General features: G+C 35.0%; 2 protein-coding genes across 4 annotated transcripts; both read right to left on the bottom strand.

Annotated features, from left to right (window-relative positions):
• Positions 1–630: 630 nt before the first annotated feature.
• Positions 631–3,571, bottom strand: LOC132066325 (protein trichome birefringence-like 33). Its single transcript, XM_059459655.1, has 5 exons — positions 3,282–3,571; positions 2,661–2,832; positions 1,954–2,153; positions 1,710–1,868; positions 631–970 (listed from the first exon to the last, which is right to left on the bottom strand). The coding sequence occupies exons 1-5, from the start codon at positions 3,569–3,571 to the stop codon at positions 631–633; spliced, it is 1,161 nt and encodes a 386-aa protein (XP_059315638.1).
• Positions 3,572–6,566: 2,995 nt separating this feature from the next.
• On the bottom strand, positions 6,567–23,792 carry LOC132068390 (protein trichome birefringence-like 33). 3 transcript variants are annotated; one of them, XM_059461961.1, is made up of 6 exons: positions 23,251–23,792; positions 11,575–11,788; positions 10,964–11,135; positions 8,158–8,357; positions 7,627–7,785; positions 6,567–7,150 (listed from the first exon to the last, which is right to left on the bottom strand). In XM_059461961.1, the coding sequence occupies exons 1-6, from the start codon at positions 23,423–23,425 to the stop codon at positions 6,811–6,813; spliced, it is 1,260 nt and encodes a 419-aa protein (XP_059317944.1). In that variant the 5' UTR covers positions 23,426–23,792; the 3' UTR covers positions 6,567–6,810. The 3 variants fall into 3 exon arrangements, with proteins under 3 accessions (XP_059317944.1, XP_059317945.1, XP_059317946.1); XM_059461962.1 differs by lacking the exon at positions 23,251–23,792 and adding an exon at positions 12,801–13,178; XM_059461963.1 differs by lacking the exons at positions 6,567–7,150; positions 7,627–7,785; positions 8,158–8,357; positions 10,964–11,135; positions 11,575–11,788 and adding exons at positions 14,320–14,715; positions 15,675–15,833; positions 16,224–16,423; positions 16,528–16,699; positions 17,097–17,307 and having other exon boundaries at positions 23,251–23,525.
• Positions 23,793–24,222: the final 430 nt, after the last annotated feature.

Raw genomic sequence — 24,222 nt, 5'->3', positions numbered from 1 at the left:
TTTCTTTTCAAAATCCATAACCAATTGACTCACAAGAAACTAGCTTGATGAACATCAACTGCCTAAAAGTAAATATGTTAGATCTGACGTTTATGTTCTGATTTTTGTAAATAATATGTAGAACAACAATATATTTTGTGCGTATGAGGCTTTTGATTATTAGAGAGGAAATGGTCTTCTATTACGATTTACAATTTGAATAAAAGAAAATAATGCTTCTAGCTAGATCTATTGTGTTTATTTTCAGATCTTTTATGTATAAAGTGAATAAAAGAAAATAATGCTTCTGGATTTCTTGTGTGTTATTTTCAGATCTTTTAGGTGTAAAATGATGATCTCTTGTAAAAAAAAACATAACACTAAAAATGATTTTGTAAAAGACTGCAAAACCAATACAATTGACCCTCAATTCGATTAAGAGATAAATAAATAATTGGGCATGGTTTCTTGCCTCAATTCTGGGCAAAAGCAGAACGACACAAAATATTTCCTGTTCGACAATTTTCAAAACTACCATCCAAAAGAATAAAAGGATACATACATATATATTTTCTATCCGACTATCGAAAAAGATAATTAACAAAATTATATAATATGATAAGACTTCAATTATATATCCATATAAAAATTTCAAGGATAAAAAAGCTTTGTGAATAAAAGCTCATTCCAAGTATCTTGAAGGCCAGGCAAGCACCAATGAACACAATCAGCATAGCTGAATGGATTAGCTAATTGTTGTGGGGTTAATTTATTCCATTGCTTCTTGTAAATTGTTGTATGTGCATCTTTTCTATAACTTGAGAGCTGTGTAATGTTGAGCAGTGAGATTGACACTTTTGATTTACTGAAAGTTACTCCAATCACTTGCATTATGCTTTTTCTACTATCTGATCCCCAGTAATTTGGATCCTCTATCATTTTTGTTTCATTGTAACAGTTCTGATTGGGTTCACCTCCCCACTCTTTGCTCCTAATAACAGGCAAAATAATAGTTTTGTCAGTAGTAATTACAAATCCAGAACTTAGATGACGTGATAGGTTCTTAACATGAGCGGCGGATCTACAATTGAAGTTATGAATTTGGCAGAAATAGGTAGCTTTGGCTTCATCTTGTATTTGTTAGAAATACATTTAGTATGTATAAATAATCAATCCAAAACCCAACAAGACTCCAGACTCCATATAACTCTGTTTGTTTATACTTTGGTTTCAAGAATTTGAAATATTTGAAAATTATATATTAAATAAGTGTTTGTTATCAAATTGATTCTTTATTTCAACTTCAACTATGAAATTTGAAAACAAACTTTAATGAGTTTTTCAATTTTTCACCCACATAATTTCAGTTGTGCTTTCATGTCCATACAAGTTCTAACTTCTGAATACTCTTTTGTCAACTTAATTTCAAATACTATTTTTTCAAATATCAAATGGCTCATATCCAAACACCTACTTATAAAAACCTAGATCTGCTTTTATGTTCGAGTAAATATCTAACTCTATCTATGTTCCTTTTTGCACATATATATGACGCGACCCAAAAGCACTAAATTATGTCGAACCAACGAACCTATGATTGGATCTACCGGCTAGTAGCAAGAGACAAATCAATTAAACTTCTCAATACTTAACTGGTCGGAGGTGACTTTATGAATTCCTTATAAATTTGGCTAATTTGGCATCAAAGTTTGTATACTAAGTTCACTTACCATGCATGAGAAGGTGACATGCTAGTAAAAAAGACCCTATGTCTTTTTGGATCCACATTCTGCTCTATCCATCTCAATAAATTCTCCATCCCCATACGATAAGCATTGTCAGTTGGCACATATGCTATGTCTTTTACACTATCATCAAATGTCCCATTCCTGAATAAAACATAAATTAAGTGTTAATTTAGAGGCCTATAAAAAAGAATGTTAATATGCGAAGAAATTGTTGTGTAAGATTTACAGAATCTTGAATGTACGGCCACTCATCCACCAAATATATGTATTGAACACCATAATATCGACTCCTTTCCAATGTTTTCCATGTGTATCTATCGAATCTTTTCGAACAATTCGATCAGATACCCTATGTTTACCAGGATGATCTGCGTTTGATTCTAGGAGGAATGGTGCCCAGTAGAATTCAATTGTTGCATTATAATCCTGGTATTGTGAATCCAATTAAATGTTAGTATAGTAGCTACAAGTTGAATCATGAATGCAATAGAATTGTAGTTTCCACATGATGACGGCGTAAAAAATATTTATACAATAATTTTTTATAACAAAACTAGTTGGTAACTTTGTAAATGTTTTATCAAATAAAAGTTCACTAATAGTATAAAAAGATTTCACACTTGTTATCGTGTACAACTTAATTAAATCCATATGAACTTATGTTTATGTACTGATGATGTAAAAAATTATTTACCCAATCAGGTCACTTAAAAGGTAGCTGCAGATAATTCTATGTATGACTAATTACAGTTTTGATCCCTCTGTAATCAATTAGTAAATTCTAATTTTCTCCTTATAATATTGAATTAACTACATGTAACCTTCAATTGTATTTTTGTCACTTTAGTATATTTATGATAATTAAGCTAATTTAACACGTTAAAATCCTTTAGTCGTGTAAACAAATTTATACCATCAATATATGTAACGTACCTTTGCTGTGAAGATGGTAAATGAATCTACTTTATGTAGGGATTTTGCCTCGTTTGGTATGACTTTATGGAGGAGACATACCATGGAATAGAATTGGCCTCTATTTAAGGAATCACCTACAAACATCATCCTCTTCCCTCGAAGACTTTCCAGCATCAGTGATGCATTGAATCTGCACAGCTATAATTCTCATATAAATTTAATTCATTAATTTTAAAGTAATTACATGTAAAATTATAATAACAGCCTGTTTTGCCAAGTTTCTCCAAGGTTAAAACGTTTTTTCTTTAAAGCTGAGCTGTTTGGCCTAGCTTTTAGGAGAAGAGAGAGTGTTTTTTAGTAGACGTAGAAGTTGTTTTTTAGAAGCTTAAAAATAGCTTCATCCCAAAAGTTTTTTTTTTTTTTTTTTTTTTAGAAAAATACACTTGAAGCACTTTTTAAAAATTTGTCCAAATGCTTATTGCTGTTCAAAAGTACTTTTCGGATTGATTAGCCAAGTTTGTCAGGCCAAGCATCAAATATCAGTTTATTTTTATAGTGTAGAGTTTAAATCTTGAATCCGTCTCTGATTAATACCATCGATAGGGAGTAAATTATTTGGTAAATCAAAGGGTTACAAACCTGGGAATAAGACAATTACTAGGTTGCCATCTCCAATAGAGATAGTCCTTGTCGGGCCTGCCTTGTTCTTGACAAGTCACCTGAGGAAGTAAATATGGACATTCTGATTCCTCATATAAAGGCCTACTTGACTCATCCCAAACCCATTTTCCACTGAATAAATTACAATCTTTTTCACCTTCTCCAATTGCAAATGGTGGCAACTTATCCTTGTTCTTCTCTAGCACAATAACAAAGTTAAACAACTCCGAATTAGATACAAGAAAGGGTTTGGTGATGGATAGGCTCATCCATTCTTAATCAGAGGTTTTAGCTTCAAGCACTAAGAATGGGGGAAAAAAAGTTAGCACTTCCAGCTCCTTCAATGGGCTTTAAGCGGCGTGAATTTAAATTAGTAGAGGGGCAAAAATAAGATACCGAACACCCAGGTGGGGAACCAACAAGAACTCAGGATTAAACATACATGATCAAGATCTTCAAGAAAATTAACATAATTTATGTACAATGATAAAGTAAGAATTACACTATCACTATAATTTAAAATGGTCGTAGCATGTCATTTGCCTTATTTTTCAGGATATAGATCTACTTATTGTTATAGGTTGTTACCTTATAGATAGTTATATTTAAAGTAACGAAATAGTGTAACCAAAAATTTACCCTAATTTTCAGAGCTGAACCGGAGAGCATGAAAGTCTCAATTGTAACATAGAATTAGATTGGAACCACATGAATATGCACGAAAAAACTCTTGTATAGCTTCTTCGGTTTGTCCGATAAAGAGTAATATGATCAGCAGTGATTCTAATGTGAAGAATATCATAGTACCAACAACAACAAAACAAAAAATGTGTTTGATCAAACTTACTTGCAACTTTTGGATTTGGCCAAATCAAAGTGGCCAAGGATGTGACTGATGGTGAAGAGGGAATAAGATAGGATGAGTAAGTTATCAAAAATACAACCAAACTTAGTAATAGGAAGAGATAATTATAAAAACGAGCTTTTCTGAAGAGGGGTAAGGAAGAAGGAGGCAATTCCATCTATTGAAATTCTTTTTGCACCATCCACAATATGTCTAAGTGACAAGAAATTGAAAGATTTGAAATGAAACATTAAGGATCATTTGCATTTATTTTTTTCTTGGCTTTATGTTTGAAGCCTCTATAGCACGATTAACACGTCGAAAGAATGAGAGTTGAATTAAATTCATTGTATTTAAGCTAGATCATCTACTTTCCAAAGTAGCCCATATTAATAATTGGTATATACCATGATATGCTAGCTTTATGTTCGTTGAATTTGGGACAAATATGCATTTACACTATTGTGCTATTACTGCTATTGATTTTAGGTAAGTAATTATCCTAGTTTCATGTATGTGGTATATACCTTATTAATTTGCTCAAGGATATGATCATGTCACACACTCACACAGAGAGAAAACCAGAATTTGAGCAAATAAAGAAAAAATAATATTTGTGAGTTATGATTCCTGAAGTGCGACTTGATATGAAAGATCAGATTGAAGAACCTGTTTCAGTGTGTAATGTTTTACAATCTTCAAGTATAGTATTGTGTATAAGGTTTGATTTATCAAGTAGTACCTTTCCAGCTTTCTTAGAAGCAAGTGTAATAGGTATAACAGTTTGTCAAATTCAGCTTCAAGTTGAGGACAACTTGAAGAGGGCTCAATAGTTTAGGGAGATCATTGAGATATGAATTAGAGTTAGTTCCTAGGTTGCTTAGCTGTAATCTGAATTCGCTGAGGCTCACAGTTGTAGTGGAGTTTTGAGACAAATTCTACAGAGGTGTAGGTCGTGGTTTTTTCACCCTTGTGAGCCGAGTGGTTTTCACATAAAAATACTTTGTCCTTACTATTAAGTTCTTTATTATTCGGCAATCGTAACTTGGAACAGATAAAGCAACTGGTCTATCCTCTAGGTGAAAATCAGGTGTAACGTATGATAGATATTTGGTCGTGCAAAATATCACATTATATTATTTTTCGAAATAAGAAAATCAATGAAATTTGAATTTTTTTTTTTGTTTTTTTTTTTTTTAAATAAAGTTTCCCAAATTCTATAGGTAGTGTTGTATTCATAAGTTGAAAATTCACGAGTGATGGACCTCAAAAGTTACAACACAAGGATAAGTAGATTTTATCCTTCAAAAACAGGGGAGATGACCAAAAGCAGCCTAACCCCTGAGTAAAGAAAAACCTACTTAATACTGACAAACAAATTTGCATTACCATATCTTGTTCTAATACTTGGTATTTACTGTCAATAAGTCTCCTCAACTTGTAGTTGTTTTATAGTATCGTCTCTTAATATATTAGCAACAACCATGGAGTTCAACTCTAAAGTAAAAAAAAGTCAAGTCAATTTTTTCTAAGTATCATACAGATGTTAAACCTTCCCGTCGATGTAACCTCTCGTGGAAGATAAGCCTATTATTCCTAGAATACTTTTTATCTGTTGAGCAACGATCCATTCACTTGGCACCGTCGTCGTTTGTTCTCTCCTAATGACTTTCAGTGATACTTAGGTAAAGTCGAATGAGTTTTTGATACAAAAGATAGTTTAACAATTTATGCGATACTCAGCAAAATTGAGTAACTTTTCGTTACGAAAAATAATTTAATAATTTTTCTATAAAAGAATAGAAATTAAATGATATTCCGTGAAATCAACCCTTTAAGTCTTTCCATCCTTCCGCTTCCTCCCTTTGTTCCGTTATCATCGTGCTTATTTTCTTTCTAGCGCGTATGGCTAGAAAGACAGTTTTGTAAAATGATTTTCGTTGGAGGAAAAACAGTTTTAATGGTGCTTTATAATTTGAAAAAAGAAAATGTCCTGCAATTTTTTTTTTAAATCTTTACGTGTAAAATAAAAGACCAGGACATTTAACATAGAACTAAAGAAATTATAACGAGCCACAAAACTAAGATTTTTTTTTTCAAAAGCCATAACCAATTGACTCACAAGAAACTAGCTTGATGAACATCAATTGCCTAAAAGTAAATATTTCTGGTCAGATGTGATGTTTATGTTCTGATTTTTGTAAATAATACGTAAAACAACAGTATACTTATATGCGTATGAAGCATTATATTATTAGAGAGGAAATGATCTTCTATGACGACTTACAATTTGATTAGAAGAAAATAATGCTTCTAAATCTCTTCTGTGTTATTTTCAGATCTTTTATATATAAAGTGATGATCTCTAGTAAAAAAAAAAAAAAGACATAACACTAAGAATGAATTTGTAAAAGACTGCAAAACCAATACAATTGACCCTCAATTCCATTAAGAGATAAATAAATAATTGGACACGGTTTCTTGTCTCATTTCTGGCCAAAAGCAGAACGACACAAAATATTTCCTGTTCGACAATTTTCAAAACTACTATCCAAAAGAATAAAAGGATACATACATTTATATTTTCTATCCAACTATCGAAAAAGATAATTAACAAAAATATATAATACGATAAGCCTTCAATTATATATCCATATAAAAATTTCAAGGATAAAAAAGCTTTGTGAATAAAAGCTCATTCCAAGTATCTTGAAGGCCAGGCAAGCACCAATGAACACAATCAGCATAGCTGAATGGATTTGCTAGTTGTTGTGGGGTTAATTTATGCCATTGCTTCTTGTAAATTGTTGTATGTGCATCTTTTCTATAACTTGAGAGCTGTGTAATGTTGAGCAATGAGATTGGCACTTTTGATTTGCCAAATTCTTCTCCAATCACTTGCATTATGCTTTTCCTACTACCTGATCCCCAGTAATTTGGATCCTCTATCACTTTTGTTTCATTGTAACAATTCTTGTCTGGTTCACCTCCCCATTCTAAGCTCCTGACAAACAAAGAGTGGATATGTTATTTCTCAATGGTAAAATGCAACCAAAATTTTCAAATGTTATTTGAAAATATTAATATCTGTAGGGGCTTTTGTTAACTCTCAAACTACGTGGGTGGAGGTGGGGTGGGCGAGGGTGGAGGGGGGGGGTGAGGGGTGGACAATCAGCAAATGCCACTTATGAAACTTATTTTTCTTACTTTCACAAGGGAAGCCATTTTTCTTGATTTTGAATGAACTTATTTTTCTAAAAAACCAACCAAATATGAGAAAATTGAAAAATATGTTTTGAAAATATTTTCTTCCATACCAAATACACTTCTAGTAGTTCAAGTGAAATAGATTATTTTCCTTTTGTTGGTATGATCTTTTTCCCTTTTTTGTTAAAAGCAAAAATCTATCATATAGCAAGGGAAGGAGATGGGAACATTTTTTAAGGTAAGGGAGGGATAAAAGGTTATAGTTTTACTCACTTTTCATGCGAAGGTGACATGCTAGTGAAGAAAACTCTGGTTTTCTTTGGATCCATATTCTTTTTAATCCATCCTAACATACTCTTCATTGCCATGCCATATGCTTCCTCTGTAGATACCTCCACTATATCTTTCACTTCATCATCAAATGACCCTTGCCTGCATTAATTAAGTAGCGGAAAATTCAGAATTTAGACGTTGTAGGTTCTAAAGTGAAAGAATGAGTTTTGAAATGTATAATATCTAAGCCTAGAAAGCTGGTATCCAATCCCTTGACCTTGTCCAAGGGCGGAGCTAAGGGGGCAACCGCACAAGGTGTTCATCCAAATCCCATTCACCAGAAAATTACCCTATACATTTAAGGTTAAACATTTTTATGTATATATAGTAGATGTTGAATCTCTTTAGTTTCTTTCTGCATTTACTTTTTATTTTTTCAATTCCCTCAGTGAAAAAATCACGACTACATCACTGACAAAAAGCAATAAATAAAGAAATAGATAAATAACACCAAAGAGGCAAGGAAATTACACGATATTAAAACGGGTGCCACTCCTCCACCAAAGGTAAGTATTGAAAACGATTATGTCAGCTCCTATCCAATTTTTTCCATGTGTGTTTATTGAACCTTTTCGAACAGCTCTTTCTTCGATCCTATGTTTGGCTGGATTATCAGAATTTGATTCCAGCAAAAATGGTGCCCAGTAGAACTCAATTGTTGCATTGTAATCCTGAAAAAAAATTACTCAACTATAAGAGAAGTTTATACATATTTGTATTAGGAAACCAATGTTACTAATAATAGAATTGTAATGTGGATATAATTAGCTTTAGTACGCATTTGACTACGTTCTATTTAGCCGAGGGTCTATCGGAAACAGCCTCTCTACCCTATGAAGGTAGAGGTAAGGTCTGCATACATCTTACCCTCCCCAGACCCCACTATGTGGGACTACACTGGGTATGTTGTTGTTGTTGTTGTTGTTGTATATAATTAGCTTTAGAAAAATCACTCTTAGTATCAAGTTCTATCAGAGCACGAAAGGGTGATAGCCTATCTTGCGCTTTCACTGGAGATGGCTATCAATTTCTATCAGAGCACGAAAGGGTGATAGACTATCTTGCGCTTTCACTGGAGATGGCTAGAGGACGGCCAAAGAAGGACGCACAACAAAGCTATAGATGTGGGGAAAAAGACTAATGTGACCAATAAAGGGCAAACAGAAGACATGCAAACCATTGTACAAGTCAATCAGTACTAAAAAACAGGAATTAGCCACGGATAGCTTACCCAAAAAGTCTGTAGCTACGAGCAAATTAGTCACGATGTTCGTGCCTAATTCCGTTTTTTTTTTTTTTTTTTTTTTTTTTTTGTTGTTGTAGTGAATGATGTTACTTAATCTCAGAAATCAGGAGCAATTGAATACAATGCAACAGTTGCAAAATTGGATTCAGCTGAAGTGACACAAGTGAAGGTTGAGCTCAAGAAGCTAGACAACAATGAATATATAGGGATATCTAATAAAGTTGAAGTAACAAAAGATATGCTCTCAGTACTACAAAGGCAAATAAGATATCTAGATAAGTGAGCACCAGAATCTATTTGAAAAAGAGAAGAGTTTAAGGAAGGATATTGAGAAATGAAAGTTGATTGAGGAGAGTGTGCCTCTAAAAAGAAGACAAAGATATAATAGTTGAAAGAAGGAGACTCAAATACTGCATTCTTCCATGCTTGTAAGAAGAATAGGATTGCCTAAAATCAAATTAGAAGTCGGACTACAGCAGAGGGTAAGATAGGTCATACTCCAGAAATAATAGAATCAGAAGTTACTGGTTTTGAGAAGCAGCTATTGGGATCAACTTCCTAGTATTAGAAGTAATGTTATGTTATTAGGCAAAGTACTAAACAGACAACAGCAGTTGAGTTTGATTGCACATGTTACTAGAATGGGGGTGGTAGAGGCATTGGAGGGGATTGATTATCAGAAGGCTCCGGGATGTGATGGATCAATGCTCTATTTTTCAAGAAAGCCTGGAGTATAGTGGCGGATCACATAATTGTTGCTATCTAAGATCATATAAAAAATTATCTATACAAGGTTAAGTGCAATCATAAGTGGACTAATTGATGGCACCCAAGCTATATTTGTATTTGGAAGACTCATATCTGATAACATTATCCTTAGCCATGAATTGATTAAACGCAACAGTAAGAGAGAAATCTCACCAATGTGTATGTGAAAGTTGATTTACAGAAGGCCTATTATTCATTAGAGTATATATATTTGGAACAAGTTCTAACTTGCTTGCACTTTCCAGACATATTTGTCAAATGGATATTGTGTTGCATTACCAATGTATCCTATTCCATTTCAATCAATGAGGTTCCAATTAAGCCATTTCCTGCTAAAAAAGGATTAAGATGGGGTGATCCAATATCACACCTACTTGTTTGTTATAGTAAGGAATACCTAAACAACAACAACAACATCCCCAGTATATTCCCACAAGTGGGGTCTAGGGAGGGTGGGGTGTACGCAGACCTTACCTCTACCTTTGTAGGGTAGAGAGGTTGTTTCCGAAGTGAATACCTAAATAGACTGGTGAAAATTAACTCTAAAGAATGAACCTGATTTCAAATATCACCCAAAGTATGATAAGTTGAAGATGGTCCAGTTGAGCCTTAAAAATGACCTGCTTTTATTTAGCAAAGGAGATATCAAATCTGTGCAGTTATTATTCAACAATTTCACACAGTTTTCTCAGGCTTTTTGGATTGGATGCAAATATCCAAAAAGCTTCATTTATTTTGGAGGGGTCAATCAGAGTATGGAACAAATTCAGTCTATGCTTTGGAATGCCTAAAGAAGAGTTGCCAATAAGGTATCTGTGTGTACCCTTACACTTTAAGAGACTAATTGATCCCATGCCAACCATTACTCAAGAAGATGCTAGGTAGAATTACATCCTGGACTTTAAGAATTTTATGTCCTATGCTGGAAGAGTACAACTACTGAAATCTGTATTACTCTCTATACAGATATACTGGTCACAACTTTTTCTATTATCTAAAAAGGATGTAATTTTGATTGAAAGGATATGCAGAACCTTCCTCTGGACAGGACGAATTGATCTTTCAAAAAAGGCATTACTTGCATGGGATAGACTCTGTCTATAGAAAGTTTGGTTGCTCTTACATACTGGGGCTGTCCAATATGCTTTCTTTCCCTTTGATTGTACTGTAAACTCTCATTTGATAATAAAGAAAATTTATTTACCAAAAAAAAAAAAAAAAGGATTGTAATGTGTAAGCTCAAAAATTGCTAGAGATGATCACCTTAATGGTGAAAGCGTCGAAACTACCAACAGTTTTCATGGATTTAGCTTCCTCAGGAATGATTCTATGGACAAGACAAACCATAGAAACAAATTGTCCTCTGTTCAAGGAATCACCCACGAATAACATCTTCTTCCCTCGAAGAGTTTCCAGCATTAGTGTCGCATTGAAACTGCCATATTATGAGAAAAAAGAAAGAAAGAATAGAGCTATAAAGTTTGGAGAAAAAACAAGCACAATAACAATATCTCTTATAACCAGTTATTAATTGATGCAGAGTACAGTGTAAACAGTCAAGCAAAATACTTTAAATACAAAGTATAATGCCTAACAACAGTAATCATTATAACGCGGGGTAATTGAATCTTTCTTATTGGTTCATTACTCAATAATTCTAACTCTAATAATATGCTCCTTCCGTCCCAGATTATGCGATACTGTTTGACTGGACACGAAATTTAAGAAAAACACTTATATTGAAAGAGAAGGAATAATAATTCTATTGGACCGTAGCTCAATAGTTACATCGTCCACTGGACTAATGGATTCCTAACACAATATGCATAGAATTTATTTAACTTATATTTACTGACAGTATAAAAGAATTTTACCTTGGAAGAGAACAACCATGAGGTTGCCATCTCCAATGTTGATAATCTTTATCTGGCCTTCCATGTTGTTGACAAGTCAATTGTGGTTGTATGTAAGGACACTCTGATTCTTCATACAAAGGCCTTTTCTCATCCCAAACCCATCTCCCATTGAACACATTGCATCCTTCTTTTGTCTCTCCTATGGCAAATGGTAAGTTCTCTTTGTTCTTCTCTACCAATAGAAATTCACAAGATACAGTTAATCAATGATGATGTTAGGAATTTTGCTAAAGGTGTTCAAGATTTATTGTAACATGTAACAATAAAAAAAATCCTTTTACTCATATGTAATTTTCTAACAAAAAATGTTCAACTGACCGCCCTTCGATCTGTGTAGATAAGCCACTACAGTCAATTTCACCCCCGCTTCATGCATACAAATCAAAAGGATGTGTGCACACAAAAAACAAAAAAAAAAACAAAAAATTGGATTAATTATTTTCGTTTTTTTCTTCTTTTTGTGAGTTTTTGGTTGATTAATCTTAAGAGAATTGGTTTTGGAATTTACACTAATTGTCCGCTAATAGTTGGCGGATTTAGGGTGGGTTCAGCTAAATGCTTTGCTTTCAACTCGAACTTTGTCAAAATATGAAAAAATGTATATTAAAAAAAAAAGACTCATGCATAATAAGACCATACTCATTTCTGACCTCATAGACTCTAGATCTTGGATTCAACTCTGACTTAGATAGTGGCGGAGCTATTCCGATCAAAGGGGTGTCATCATCGAAAATTGCACTATATAGATAGCCAATTTTGTATTTTAAAAAAAATGTATATATGTATTCCATATGTTGAATCTCTTCTTGAAAGGTTTAAATTATATTTTGACTTTCCTTAGTGAAAATTTTAGCTTTGCCACAGATCTCAGAAGGGATGAAATTAATAAGTTTATTGAAAGAACTGACTTTGTGTTTTTAAAATGTTACCTAAAGTCCAATCTCAAATCACTCTCCAACTTGGTTCATTGATATTTACTGGTAACTAAACCAAAGAGCCCGAAAGTCTCACTTGTATCATCAGAATTACATTTGGAACCATATGAATAGGTCCAAAAAAATGTCAGTATAGCTTCTTCAATTTCTCGATAAAAAAGCAATATGACTAAAAATATTTCGAATGTAAAGATAATATTTACATACCAAGAGAAAAAAAAAAAAAAAAAGGGTGTTGATCATACTTACTTGCAGATTTTGGATTTGGCCAAATAAAGTTGGCCAAGGATGTGACTGATGGAGAAGATGGAAGGAGATAGGATGAATAAGTGATCAAAAATACAACCAAACTTAGTAATATGAAGAGAAAATTATAAAAACGAGCTTTTCTAAAGATAGGTAAAGGAGGAGGCAATTCCATCTATTGAAGATTTTTTTTTTTTTAATGTTTCTGGCACCATGCAATATGCCTCGATACAAGATTACAAGTTTGATGTTAAAAAATCAAGTGTCATTTGTATTTATTTTTTTCTTAGCTTTATGTTGAAGCCTCTAAAGGAGAGTTGAATTAGATTCATTGTCTTTAAGCTAGATCATCTACTTTCCAAATTAGGCCATTAATTAACAATGGTGCGAACGATATCAATAATTCGTAATCCCATATGGGTAGTATGTTAGCTTTGTGTTCGTTGAATTTGGGACAAAATGCATTAACATTATTGTGCTTTTGATGAGATTAATTTTAGGTAAGTGGATGTCGCTAGTTTCATGTACTATGTCATCTTATAAGAAGTAATGAATTTGCTCGAGGATAATTTACTTTCCAAATTAGGCTAGCTTAATAATTAGTGTATGTATCCATAATTCCTCTTCCATATATGTGTAGTATGGTAGCTTTATGTTCGTTGCATTTGGGCCAAAATGCTTTTCCATTGTTGTGTTATTGCTGCTATTGATTTTAGGTAAATAATTGTCCCCTGTTTCATGTATGTGGTATAATATACCTTATAAATTTGCTCAAAGATATGATCTTGTCATTATTATTCGTCGAAATTGACAATGACTCTACTCCTTAACACTAGTGTACGTATATGGGCTCAGGGGCGGAGCTAGATTGCTAGAGTGGGTTTGGCAGAATCTAGTATTTTTGTCTAAATTTGTATGTCTTAAAAAATTAATTTAATATATACTTATTATTAATTTAGAACTCAATAATTTAAAAAACTAACATTCTGAACCCATAAACTTTAAATTCCGACTTCTCTCTTATTGGGTCTGGTCTTGTACTGTTCCAACTTCCAAGTAAATATTCACACGTTCACAAGAAAATTAGTTGAACTTAATAAAAATAAAATATAAAATAAAGAATCCAAAGATAAGTACATTTATGCATATGGGGCTTTGAATTGAATTAGATCAAGAGAGAAATAAATTGTATACAATTTCTGGTCCCAATTTTGGGTAAAAAAGATTAACACAAATTCTTTTCCTTGAATAGTCCTTCACCTATAGCAAGTACTTGTTACCGCCAAAGGATGTAGTGCCGTGGATGGAGCTGCTCCTCCCTTAACCATAGGTCTCGGGCTCGAACTCTTATGGAAAAATCCTTGGTTGGAGCGCTTTCCTCAAATGGGCCTACACGGCGCAAATTCGGATTTTAGTCGAGCTTCAATGCGCACAATCGGGTACGGACCTTTGGATGGGGAAAAAAAAATACTTGTCTCTCTTTAGTTATTTTCTTACACTATCCGACAATCGAAGATAACAATTGGAAAAAATATATAATATGATACTTAAATCTTCAATTATCCAAATACAAAAATATCAAGGATAAAACAGCTTTGTGAATAAAAGCTCATTCCAAGTATCTTGAAGACCAGGCAAGCACCAATGAACGCAATCAGCATAGCTGAATGGATTTGCTAGTTGTTGTGGGGTTAATTTATTCCATTGCTTCTTGTAAATTGTTGTGTGTGCATCTTTTCTATAACTTGAAAGTTGTGTGATGTTGAGAAATGAGATTGGCACTTTTGATTTGCTGAAAGTTTCTCCAATCACTTGCATTATGCTTTTTCTACTATCTGATCCCCAATAATTTGGATTTTCTATCACTTTTGTTTCATTGTAACAGTTCTGATTGGGTTCACTTCCCCACTCTATGCTCCTGCAAAAACAAAAAAATAAATTCTCCTATTACTAACCGGTAAAATGAAAAGCCTAAATTATCAAATGTTGTTCGAAAATATCAATTTGTTGCTACAAAATTATTAATCCTACTTGTGCATCACACATCATATAAATGGAACTTTGGAGGAGTTTTTTTTTCCATCAAGTCTATTTCAAAATACTTAAAAGACAAAATAGAGAGGGGAGTAAATAAGTAAAAGAAATATTTTCTTCTAAGTAATGGAACTTCTATTACAATTGTTGTTTGAACATATGACAACATATAGGATTTGGATTTTTCTTCCAAAGTTGAGTCACATAGACTTTTGAATCAGTAGTTTCTTTTTTAGATTTAAGTTATATGCACCGACGAAGTATTGAGTTCTGCACCATTAGTCACTTTTAACATGTTATAACAAGTTAATTACTTATCATTTATAAATACAGATTACTAATGGATATTATTAACTAGAGCTACTTGCAATTACCTTTAACTACCTTGATATTAAAAATATTTTTTACAAGATCAATGCGCTTAAACACTTCTTTTTAAAACAAGAAAAAATAGGTTAACTCTTCATGATCCAAATACAGTGCCCCAAAATTATGTATGTGGACCAAGTAAATCCTAACAGGTAAGTGCACTATCCCCATTTGGCCATAATAATATTTGAAGTATTTGAAATATTGAACCACTTATTTGAAGAATAGGTAATATGAAGTCTTCACTCATATATCTAGATCTTCAATCTTTCTTTTTGTTCCCAACATTGAAGTTGATGTTCATCCAAAGAAAAAAATTCAACTTCAGCTTCAAAATACTTTTATTTTATTTCAACCAAATATTGTCTAAACACCAATATTTTTTGCCTTTTGTTTGTCTAGTCTTTTTCCTTTAAAAAAAATAGCAAGGATAGGAGGGGAGAGAGAAAAGGATACTGTATAGTTTTTACTCACTTTTCATGAGTAGGTGACATGCTAGTGAAGAAGACTCTAGTTTTCTTTGGATCCATATTCTTTTTAATCCATCTCAACATACTCTTCATTGCCATGCGATATGCATCCTCTGTGGATACTTCCACTATATCTCTCACTTCATCATCAAAAGACCCTTGCCTGCATCATTCAAATCCCAAACAAACACAAGAATCAGTGGTTGATCCAAAATTTAAACTTATAAGTTCCGAGTTGAAAGAACGAATTTTGAAATATATCTAAAGACTCCAAAACATGGAACACTTCTGATCTTGTGACCCATGGTCGGATCCGTCAAGATAATTAGCCATCAAGGATTGTGATGGATGGATAGAATTTGTCCATCCTTAGTCAAAGGTGTTCGGTTCGAACTGGGAGAGCCCTGAAAATGTGGAAAAAATCCTTGTAGAGAGCATTTCCCCCTTTTAATGGGCTTTAAGCCGCGTGAATCCTGATTAGTGGATGCCCCAAAGTGGTAGCATTATTGGGTGGAAAACCAAAATAATATAAGCAAAGAGCTAAGGAAATTACATAATATTAAAATTGGGGCCCCTCATCCACCAAAGGTAAGTATTGAACACAACAATGTCAGCCCCTTTCCAATATTTCCCATGTACGTTTATTGAACCTTTTCGAACAACTCTTTTTTCGATCCTATGTTTGACTGCATCATCAGAATTTGATTCCAGCAGAAATGGTGCCCAGTAGAACTCAATTGTTGCATTGTAATCCTGAAAAAATTACTCAATATAAGCCAAAGTATCTTTGTACTATAAAATCAATGTGCTATTTAACTAATGCGTAGGCTCAAAAATTTGTTAGAAATGATGATCACCTTAATGGTGAAAATGTCGAAATTACCAACAGTTTTCATGGATTTAGCATTCTCGGGAATAAGTCTATGGACAAGACAAACCATGGAAACATATTGTCCTCTGTTCAAGGAATCGCCCACGAATAACATCCTCTTCCCTCGAAGTGTTTCCAGCATTAATGTTGCATTGAAGCTGCCATATTAAGTTATTGCAAACATTAGATGCCAATCTAATGTTTTGTTCATAAGGTTGAGCAATATATAAGTAAACATTAGACCCAGTCACAACTATTTAAAAAAGGACAAATCTAAATGATGACTTAAAAAATGGACATTAGCATAAGTCAGCCGTCAAAAAGCTCCAAAAAACTGACTAATGCAGAAGCGGATGAAGGATTTAAATTTGATGAGTTCGATTTTTCAATATTAGAGCAGAACTCACAGTAGCTTCAAATTTATGAATTCAGAATCGGTTGCACTAGTAGCTCAAAGGCTACATCTGCCACCGGACCAATGGATTCATAAGATAAATAATATGTCATGCGTAGAGTTCGTTAACTTATATTCACTGACAGTATCCAAAAACTTACCTAGGAAGCGAGCAACCATGAGGTTGCCATCTCCAATGCTGATAATCTTTATCTGGCCTGCCATGTTCTTGACAAGTCAATTGTGGCTGTATATAAGGACACTCTGATTCTTCATACAAAGGCCTTTTCTCATCCCAAACCCATCTCCCACTAAACAAATCACATCCTTCTTTTGTCTCTCCTATGGCAAATGGTAATTTCTTGTTCTTTTCTACAAACAAAATTCATAAGATACAGTCAATTAGTGGCAAAAATAAAAAATTTAATGTTCAAAGTAAATTTTGACTTATATATGCAATATTATTGTTTATAGTACAAGGTATTTTGCTGGCCCCATGGCTTTGTTCTAGTGGTAAGAACGGAGGGTGATGCGTAGATTATGCTTATGTCCGGTTCAAATTTTAGTGCAGACAAAAGTGTGATATTTAACTGGAGAAGTGTAAAGGGGCAGGCTCATTATCCAAAAGGAAAAACATTCTCAAAAAAAAAAATAAAAAAAAAAATCTTTCTCAAGATAATGATGAACTCCATCCCATTTGGTGGTAATTGGCATGTGCCAATTTAGTTGGCTACAAATTGAACTTGGAGCCAAAGGAAAATACTTGGAGCCAAAGAAAAATTCTTGGAGCCAAAGGCAAAAATTTGTGGATTACAAATTTTGGAGCTTTTTCTTTTTCTTCTTTTTGTGCTTGGAGGTCAAGTTTGGTCTCCTATAAATGGAGAGCCATTCTTCCATTTGTAAGACACACCAACAAAGAGAGAAAGAAGAGTGAGGCATTCACAGATAAGAAAATAGTTTGTGAGGAAAAATAGAGAGTGTGAGCGATATTGTAGTGAGGTGAAAAATCTTAAAAGAGGGTAATTTCTTTTGAGTGTGTAGTGGTCTTTGGAGTATTTTACTCAGACCTACAAAGTGTAAAATCCTTGCTATAGTGATATCAGTTGCTCCTCTCGGCCTGTGATTTTTCCCTTTTGGGTTTCCACGTAAAAATCTTGGTGTCATTATCGCTCTTTTTTATTCTTGTTGATTAACCATATCACGGTGCTACATTATTATTCCGCTGTAAATACCGTGAATATTATTTCTGTGGCGGGTTTATTCCCAACAACTGGTATCAGAGCACAGGTTCTGCTCATTTACAGAAATATTTTTTGCGGTGGGTAGTACTATACTCGGAGAAAAAAAAATTATGTTTGGAGTAAAGTACGAGGTAGCAAAATTCAACAGTGATAGCGGTTTCTCAACATGGCAGAGAAGGATGAGGGATCTGCTCATCCAACAAGGATTGCACAAGGCACTAGTGGAAAAATCCAAAAAGCCCGAATCCATGAAAGTTGAGGATTGGGAAGAAATGGATGAAAAGGCAGCTAGTGCAATCAGGTTGCACTTAACAGATGATGTGGTCAATAACATCATCGATGAAGAGAGCGCATGTGGTATTTGGACAAGGTTGGAAAACATATACATGTTCAAGACGTTGACAAAAAATTGTACCTAAAGAAACAGTTATACGCCCTGCATATGGGTGAAGGTACAAATTTTTTGTCACATTTAAATGTGCTTAATGGATTAATCACGCAGCTGGCCAACCTCGAAGTAAAGATCGAGGAGGAAGATAAAGCCATCGTGCTCCTGAACTCGTTGCCATCATCTTATGACAATTTGGCAACAACCATCTTGCATGGTAAGGACTCAATCGAGCTGAAGGATGTCACATCAGCTCTTCTACTCAATGAGAAGATGAGAAAGAAGCCTGAAAATCATGGTCAGGCTCTCATCACAGAAAGTAGAGGCAGGAGTTACCAAAGGGGTTCGAGCAACTATGGTAGATCTGGAGCTCGTGGGAAATCTAAGATTCGATCCAAGTCAAAAGCCAGAAATTGCTACAATTGCGATCAACCAGGTCACTACAAAAGAGATTGTCCAAATCTAAAAAGGGGCAAAGGTGAAAGCAGTGGCCAGAAGAATGACGACAACACAACTGCCACGGTGCAAAACAATGATAATGTTATTCTCTTCATAAATGAGGAAGAGGAATGCATGCACTTGGCAGGTTCAGAGTCGGAATGGGTGGTTGACACAGCAGCATCTTACCATGCCACACCGGTAAGAGATCTTTTTTACAGATATGTAGCAGGTGATTTCGGCACTGTGAAAATGGGTAACACAAGTTACTCAAAGATTGCGGGGATCGGAGACATTTGTATCAAGACAAATGTCGGATGCACATTGGTTCTGAAGGATGTGCGCCATGTACCTGATTTGCGGTTGAACTTGATCTCGGGAATTGCCTTGGACCGAGATGGATACGAGAACTATTTTGCAAATAAAAAATGGAGACTCACCAAGGGATCATTGGTGATTGCAAAAGGAGTTGCTCGTGGCACGTTGTACAGGACAAATGCAGAAATATGCCGAGGTGAATTGAACGCGGCTCAAGATGAGATTTCTGCAGATTTGTGGCATAGAAGAATGGGTCATATGAGCGAGAAAGGATTGCAAATTCTTGCCAAGAAATCACTCATTTCTTTTGCCAAAGGTACAACGATAAAACCATGTAACTACTATTTATTTGGTAAGCAACGTAGAGTCTCATTTCAGACATCGTCTGAAAGAACATTGAATATGCTTGATTTGGTATATTCTGATGTTTGTGGTCCAATGGAGATAGAATCGATGGGCGGTAACAAATACTTTGTTACTTTTATTGATGATGCTTCACGAAAATTGTGGGTTTATATCTTGAAAACCAAAGATCAGGTGTTTCAAGTTTTCCAGAAGTTTCATGCTCTGGTGGAGAGGCAGACAGGTCGAAAGCTAAAGCGTCTCCGCAGTGACAATGGAGGTGAGTACACTTCAAGGGAATTTGAAGGGTACTGTTCAAGCCATGGGATCAGACATGAAAAGACAGTTCCTAGAACCCCACAACACAATGGTGTAGCTGAGAGGATGAATCACACCATTGTTGAGAAGGTGAGAAGCATGCTCAGAATGGCTAAACTGCCTAAGTCATTCTGGGGTGAAGTAGTTCAGACGGCCTGTTACCTGATCAATAGGAGTCCATCAGTTCCATTGGATTTTGACATACTAGAAAGAGTTTGGACCAATAAAGAGGTGTCCTACTCGCATCTGAAGGTGTTCGGTTGCAGAGCTTTTGCACATGTACCGAAGGAGCAGAGAACAAAGCTGGATGATAAATCTGTTCCCTGCATATTCATCGGATATGGAGATGAAGAGTTCGGGTACAGACTGTGGGATCTTGTAAAGAAGAAGGTCATCAGAAGCAGAGACGTAGTCTTCCGAGAAAGTGAAGTTGGAACTGCAGATGATCTGTCAGAGAAGGCTAAGAATGGTATAGTCCCTAACATTGTTACCATTCCTTCTAACATTCCCAGAAGTGCAGAAAGTACGACCGATGAGGTTGCCGAGCAGGGGGAGCAAGCTGACGAGATTATTGAGCAGGGGGAGCAACTTGGTGAATATGCCGAGCAAGTGGAGTACCCTACTCAGGAAGAAGAAGAACAATCTCAACCTCTGAGGAGATCAGAAAGGCAAAGGGTAGAGTCATCCAAGTACCCTTCCTCAGAGTATGTCCTCATTAGTGATGAGGGGGAGCCAGAAAGTCTGAAGGAGGTGTTGTCCCATCCAGAAAAGAGCCAGTGGATGAAAGCCATGCAAGAAGAGATGGATTCTCTACAGAAAAATGGCACGTACAAGCTGGTTGAACTTCCAAAGGGTAAAAGACCACTCAAATGCAAGTGGGTCTTCAAACTCAAGAAAGATGGAAATGGCGAGCTGGTCAGATACAAAGCTCGATTGGTGGTAAAAGGCTTCGAACAGAAGAAAGGTATTGATTTTGACGAAATTTTCTCACTTGTTGTCAAAATGACTTCTATTCGAACCATTTTGAGCTTAGCAGCTAGCCTAGATCTTGAAGTGGAGTAGTTGGACGTGAAAACTGCATTTCTTCACGGAGATTTGGAAGAGAAGATTTATATGGAGCAGCCAGAAGGATTTGAAGTATCAGGAAAGAAACACATGGTGTGCAAATTGAATAAGAGTCTTTATGGGTTGAAGCAGGCACCAAGGCAGTGGTACAAGAAGTTTGACTCATTCATGAAAAGTCAAACTTACACAAAGACCTATTCTGATCCGTGTGTATACTTCAAAAGATTTTCTGACAACAACTTTATTATTTTGTTGTTGTATGTGGATGACATGTTAATTGTAGGACAAGACAAGGAGCTGATTGTCAAGTTGAAGGGAGATTTGTCCAAGTCATTTGACATGAAGGACTTGGGCCCAGCACAACAAATTCTGGGGATGAAGATTGTTCGAGAACGAACAAGCAGAAAGTTGTGGCTATCTCAGCAGAAGTACATTGAACGTGTATTAGAACTCTTCAACATGAAGAGTGCTAAACCCATTAGCACGCCTCTTCCTAGTCATCTGAAGTTGAGCAAGCAGATGTGTCCTACAACAAAGGAGGATAAAGAGGGGGTCAAAGTTCCTTATTCGTCAGCAGTCGGAAGCTTGATGTATGCAATGGTATGCACTAGACCTGATATTGCTCATGCAGTTGGTGTTGTTAGCAGATTTCTTGAAAATCCTGGAAAAGAACACTGGGAAGCAGTCAAGTGGATACTGAGGTATCTGAGAGGTACTACTGGAGACTATTTGTGTTTCGGAGGATCTGATCCAGTCTTGAAGGGTTACACAGATGCTGATATGGCAGGTGATCTTGATAATCGTAAATCTACTACTGGATACCTGTTCACATTTTCAGGGGGAGCTATATCATGGCAGTCGAAGTTGCAGAAGTGTGTCGCACTCTCTACAACTGAAGCAGAGTACATTGCCGCTACAGAAGCTGGCAAGGAGATGATATGGCTGAAACGGTTCCTTCAAGAGCTTGGATTGCATCAGGAGGAGTATGTCGTCTATTGTGACAGTCAAAGTGCAATAGACTTGAGCAAGAACTCCATGTACCATGCAAGGACGAAGCACATCGATGTGAGATATCACTGGATTCGGGAAAAGATAGAGGACGAATCTATGCAGGTCAAGAAGATCCCTACAAGTGAGAATCCTTCGGATATGCTGACCAAGGTGGTACCAAAAGACAAGTTCAAGCTATGCAAGGAACTTGTCGGCATGCACTCAAACTAGAAGCCAGGCGTTGCCTCCTTCAGGTGAATGGGACGGGAGGGAGATTGATGAAGTCCATCCCATTTGGTGGTAATTGGCATGTGCCAATTTAGTTGGCTACAAATTGAACTTGGAGCCAAAGGAAAATACTTGGAGCCAAAGAAAAATTCTTGGAGCCAAAGGCAAAAATTTGTGGATTACAAATTTTGGAGCTTTTTCTTTTTCTTCTTTTTGTGCTTGGAGGCCAAGTTTGGTCTCCTATAAATGGAGAGCCATTCTTCCATTTGTAAGACACACCAACAAAGAGAGAAAGAAGAGTGAGGCATTCACAGATAAGAAAATAGTCTGTGAGGAAAAATAGAGAGTGTGAGCGATATTGTAGTGAGGTGAAAAATCTTAAAAGAGGGTAATTTCTTTTGAGTGTGTAGTGGTCTTTGGAGTATTTTACTCAGACCTACAAAGTGTAAAATCCTTGCTATAGTGATATCAGTTGCTCCTCTCGGCTTGTGGTTTTTCCCTTTTGGGTTTCCACGTAAAAATCTTGGTGTCATTATCGCTCTTTTTTATTCTTGTTGATTAACCATATCATGGTGCTACATTATTATTCCGCTGTAAATACCGTGAATATTATTTTTGTGGCGGGTTTATTCCCAACAGATAACACAAAGTATAATTTTATGACAAAGAGTGTTCGACCGACCACCTTCAATCGATGTAGCTATACCACTGCAGTCATACTCATATTGAACTCGCTGATTCTAGATCCTGAATTCAACTCTTCCTCAGAATGGACATTAGTTTTAAAGTTTAGTGTGAGAGAAATTTATTTTGTGTTTTGATTTTGATTGGTTTGTTATGTTTTCATGTTTGGAGCAAACAGACAAAAATTGTACAAGAAAACAAAATTGTTAAGTCTTTTCTCTTGGACAAACATGCATGAAAATTCTTCCCAAAAATAAATAAACAAAGAGAAAGAAAAGGTGCAAATTAATTAGAATTACTCACTTATATTTCTTGAGATAGCATTTTGTTGTTGGCTAAAAATGCAGCTGAATTCTTCACTGTACAGAATAGTCACAAGAAAAATGAAGGATAATAATATCAAGATCAGAAAAGTAGAAAGACGAAGTTTTCTGAGAATTGAAGAGGAAAATGGAGAAGATGAGAGAGGTGGCTTCATTATTTTTCTTTGTTGAAGCCTTTGGTAGCTACTCTTCTTTTTCTGTTTTATTATTGTTTTTGGTTAGGTAGTGAAAGTCATCTACTCAGTGTTTAGTAGGCTAGAAAGAGTTGAAAGAAAATTAATTTATTTCCAGCTAATTGAATTATTAGCTGTTTTGGAATTATTTGCTTGCTATTCTAGTTATCACTGTCTTATAATTGTTGTTACACTAGGATTGAAGAAAACTAATTGATAATAGAAATGTTATTAATGGATAGCGGGACTTAGGCCCCATTTATTTCTTATTAGGATTAAGATGTTTGAATCTAAATATATAATTGAATTTTAAGATGTGTACTAAGATTACATCGTTTGAGAATTGAGATATGACAATAAGTTATGCCAAGAGTTTCATTTTACACGGAGGCGCCCGATGTATATGTTTTTCTCTAATAATATTTTGAAAAAGAAGTAAAATAACTAGTATAATATGTAAGCTTGTCATTGCCTCAAAGTAGTCGTTGTAGTACTATTTCTTATATGCAAGAAAACTAGTGGTCGTGAGTAAATTTATAGGTGGAATTTAACAGTTTGATTATATATGTGTGTTTCTTCAAAACAAAATAGTTTTCCTGATTTGATTATCTAAAATGATGGTCAAAAGTTTGTCAAGTTCGATTTACAGCTCATTGTTTGACGTAAAGTAGTTGTGATGATAGGACTCATAGGATGTCCAAGCACCAATGATTTCCCTTGGCTTCCAAGTCAAGGGTGGTCATGAAGGATCGATATAATTATTTTCACACTTTCTATCG

This window comes from Lycium ferocissimum, chromosome 8, assembly GCF_029784015.1.
Source record: "Lycium ferocissimum isolate CSIRO_LF1 chromosome 8, AGI_CSIRO_Lferr_CH_V1, whole genome shotgun sequence".
Classification (NCBI taxonomy): domain Eukaryota; kingdom Viridiplantae; phylum Streptophyta; class Magnoliopsida; order Solanales; family Solanaceae; genus Lycium; species Lycium ferocissimum.
Note: the sequence above shows the minus strand (reverse complement) of the source record. Positions and strands in the feature narration are given on the sequence as shown.